Source organism: Helianthus annuus, chromosome 5 (assembly GCF_002127325.2).
Source record: "Helianthus annuus cultivar XRQ/B chromosome 5, HanXRQr2.0-SUNRISE, whole genome shotgun sequence".
Lineage (NCBI taxonomy): Eukaryota > Viridiplantae > Streptophyta > Magnoliopsida > Asterales > Asteraceae > Helianthus > Helianthus annuus.
The window spans coordinates 143,096,612-143,100,881 of record NC_035437.2 but is presented as its reverse complement, the minus strand read 5'-3'; the positions used below and the strand labels follow the sequence as shown (position 1 = coordinate 143,100,881).

The window sequence follows — 4,270 nt, the reverse complement described above, 5'->3', positions numbered from 1 at the left end:
CAATTACTTTATTAGGATCTTGATATTGATATTTAATTTCTAATCATACTTAGAAAACTTGAATTACAAACTTTTGCTTAGATAAATATGTATGTACTATGTATATGGGATTCATGTTAATGAATAAAACATTAATTATGATGCTATAAGGGGAGGAACAAACAAAAGGTGACATGTTGTTCCATAAAGCAACCCTAACCTACATGCCACAAAGATAAACACACAGACCACCTGCTGCTTTTAATCACATGAAGGGGCTCAACAAGATGTGCCTTCATCCTATCCACTCATCAGTCATCATAGAATTATAAGCTTCGTCAAAGTATTCCCTCTTCTTCTTACTCATTTCCACCATATTAATGGCCTGCAATCTTTCACCGTACCATACACATAAAATCTTAACTCACTTTTACTCTCCTCCATAAGCTCATAACTCATCTATCTCTGCACATTCATCCTTTAAAGACAAAATAATGTAATTGTTAGTTCTGTCTTGAGCAAGTTTAACAAATGTATCCCTCTTTCACTAGCACTACTTTCCAAACAAGTACATGTTTTTCTTTGTATAATTGCATTAATAATACAAATGTTTCTATAACCCATTGCGAAGATTACTGTCCTCCATTGTCTTCCCCTCATTACATTACCTTAGACGATGGTAATATGATCTTCGATGACCTTTTGCAACAAGAATCTCTCTTCTCTAATGATTATATCAATCACAATGCCAATAATATTGCAGTTCATCAAGAGTTATCTAGTCCAGATATTAGGGCTAGTTTACAGGCTGCAATGGGAAAGTGTAGCAACAACAATGGTGATGATGGCTTCAGTAAGCCGAAAACTAGCAGTAAAAGGAGGAGAGCTTCAAAAGCCGACCGGCACAGCAAGATTAACACGGCTCAAGGACCAAGGGGCCGAAGAATGAGGTTGTCCGTTGAAGTTAGTAAAAAGTTCTTCAAGTTGCAAGACATGCTTGGGTTCGATAAGGCAAGCAAGACTGTCGAGTGGTTACTCATGAAATCGAATTTAAAAATTCAAGAACTCATGATCCCTCATGGGAAATCCAGCTTTTCAGGTGTTTCCATTAGTGAATCTTCTGCTTCAAAATGTGAATTGTTGTCTGAATATATCGACGGAGATCAAACCGCAAAGTGCTCTTCTAGAAGCAACCGAAAGGCGAAGAAAAAGACTAGAAGAGGAGTTAGAACAAGTTCTTATCTTCTACGCCCTCTTGCTAAAGAAGCAAGAGAAATGGCAAGAAAAAGGGCAAGAGAGAGGACACTGGAAAAGAGTGGTTATAAACTTTCTTGTGTTAGTGGTGGTGATGATCAATTTTCAAAGTTTAGACCATTATGTTTAGATCAACCAATGGATCAAGGCATGAATTGTTTAGGGTCTTGGATCATAAAAGAACCAGAAGGAATTATTGATGGTGATTCTTCATCAATGATAGGCAGTTGGAGCCCGTCTTTCTTGTTCGATTATCAGCAAACCGGAGTACATCCTCAAGAGGTAATAATAATGCATCTTCAACCCAGCCATATATTATGGTTATTGATCCCCCAAATTTAATCATCTAAATATTTGTATTAATTGCAGCACCAGTTCAGTGATTTTCAGATACATGGAAATTTATGGGACCTCAAGAATTAAATCCGTACGTGATTGATCACACTATGTTTATATAATATGTTACATGGTTTTCTAATATGTATCAATTGCATCATAAGATTAGATCATATGGACTGCTCTTTTTTCCATATTTTCTAATATATGACATATGTGTATGTTGATGTATGTCTAATAATATGTTCTTTATGCTTCCTTTGATGCTAGTTTTCTAGTTATTCTTCCATCTCTTCTATTTTGGAACCTTCCATGTTCCTAAATGTGTATATCTTTGAAATTAATTGGATGATGAGGAAGAAGTAATAATCCTTGACAACCCAAAATGAGATGCACTATACCTGTACTAGTTTTGGTTGTTGGTAGGTTTTGCGCTTCGGTTCGATCTCGGCTGTCCTAATATGATTGGTTTGGACTTGGTCTTAGTCTGGGCATGGTCACTGTGTTGGAAATACCATGAACTATGTTGTACTCCTATGATAATTGCTAGTACAAGCACGTAGACTCGTAGTCCTGAAAGAAAGTGGATGGATCTAGACTTTAATAGAATGCATACTAGACGAAAAAACATCTACTTGAGTTGAAACATATCTTTCTTGAATAACTATCAGATTTGATCTACTTAGGCTGCGCGGTGTTGAAGCACAAATCCAGTTTGGTACCACAACAAATCGGCAAGAGGGGTGTAGCGACTATACCATCTCTATCTCTCTCTCTCTCACTTCAATGTTATTAGTTAAAAAATGTTTTAAACTAATAATTACAACCTACTTATACAAATACAAGTTATACTTATTTCACTCTATTATAAATCTCAATCTCTAATTTTTGTGTTATTGGATTTTAATAATGCTAAGTTTCACCTGTTGGCGATAATAATCTCAACTTTAAAAATTCCCTCCAATAGATTCAAGTGCACTTGTAGACTCCTTCAATGATTTAAGTGCACCTATGTTGGAAAAGGATCAATGGAGGCTAAATTCTTACAAGTTGGGATCGGTGGAGGGCATTTCTAAAGTTTAGATTATTATCGGCCAAAAGGTGAAAGTTAGGATTATTAAAATCCAATAACCCTAATTTTTACTCTCTAAAATAAATAAGATGGATCTATTTCAACTCCCGTCAAGTTCATCAAGTTCCGAAGATAATGATGGATTTGCGATGAATCGTCGTAACCTTGCTATTCTCGCTATTGTTCTTCATAGAAGTTTAACTGAGGTTCATGATCCAATGTGTTCAACAAGAACTTATAAAGCAAGAGATTGCGAGGTCGCACAAGAACGTCTCATTCAAGATTACTTGGCTGAAAATCTAACTTTTGGTGATGAGATGTATAGAAGGAGATTTTGTATGTGAAAAGAATTGTTCTTGAAGACAGTTGGTGACATCGAGAGTAATTTTCATTGGTTCCAAAATGTTTGTGGTAAGTTGGCAAATTGTACACCCTCCCTAGCTTGTAGAAAAAAAGTATGAAATTAGTGGAATTTGATATAACGTTGTTTATGTGGAGGAGAGAAACCCTCCACCCTTATATGCTCATTAATTGCCATTGTTACAACTTCATCTATTATGATGATATTTATATGAGTTGATAAGATTACTTCATCTCAAATGCAAAAGGTCATAATCGTAAAGGTTTTTGACGCTAGACGGAAGTAAAAGAGGGCTAGATACATTATCCAATATATATATTGTGAAAAATGGTAAACCAGAGACAGATCTACCCAAACCAAGTTTTATTAACCCAGATAAAATCTATACAACTGAACAAGATGAACTCAAACAATCACTCACAATATAATCCTCACTTTGCAGATTATCAATATGATAATCTGCTTAGACAACAACAAGGGAATAACAACTCAAAAAATGAATCAAAGAGATTCACTGAAACAAAACCCTAATCGCCTAAGAGAACAAAGAGAACAACGAGTGAAAGATAACCACACAAATGATTGAGTTAGGTGTGGAAATATCTTCACAAGTCTTTAAATAGATCTGGACTTCTAACTGAACAAGCGAACATCCGTAGTGGACTGGACCTCCTTTTCCATGCAGCTCCTAAGCCCATTTAGCTCCTAAGCCCACTTGATATAGAACCCAATATTACTTGATGTAAGCCCAATGCAAATCCAGCTCAATGCAAATGACATGTAAAACCAAACAAAAATATAATTAAGCGAAATATAGAGAAAAGAAATTAAAAGAAAATGGAATTGACCAAATATATAAAGATATATAAAGTCAAGTCAGTACTTTTAACACCCCCCCACAATTCCATTATCTAAACATGTCATACAACTGTAATTTTTCACACAAACTCTGATGATCTTTAACCAAAACCCCTTTTGTAAAGACATCAGCTATTTGCATTTCAGATTTTATACCAACACACTTTACAGTTCCTTTAGAAATCAAGTCTCTTAGAAAAAATAGATCTAATTCAAAATGTTTGGTCCGATCATGAAAAACTGGGTTTGCTGCTATAGAAATAGCAGCAGTATTATCACAGAACAGTTTAATAGGAACTTCTACATTGACCTCTAACTCACTAAGCAAATTTTTTAACCAAATAGACTCACACGCAGCCGCACACATAGACCTGTATTCAGCTTCAGCTGAAGATCTTGACACAGTTGTC

General features: G+C 35.3%; 1 protein-coding gene across 1 annotated transcript; it reads left to right on the top strand.

Annotated features, from left to right (window-relative positions):
• Window positions 1–311: 311 nt before the first annotated feature.
• Window positions 312–1,656, top strand: LOC110943818 (transcription factor CYCLOIDEA). Its single transcript, XM_022185550.2, has 2 exons — window positions 312–1,515; window positions 1,603–1,656. The coding sequence occupies exons 1-2, from the start codon at window positions 511–513 to the stop codon at window positions 1,654–1,656; spliced, it is 1,059 nt and encodes a 352-aa protein (XP_022041242.2). The 5' UTR covers window positions 312–510.
• Window positions 1,657–4,270: the final 2,614 nt, after the last annotated feature.

Bases quoted from the DNA above. Each gene is read 5' to 3' on its own strand.
- LOC110943818 (XM_022185550.2), top strand. From the start codon at position 511: ATGTATCCCTCTTTCACTAGCACTACTTTCCAAACAAGTACATGTTTT. The intron at 1,516-1,602 runs GTAATAATAATG...TATTAATTGCAG, and splicing joins CCGGAGTACATCCTCAAGAG to CACCAGTTCAGTGATTTTCA.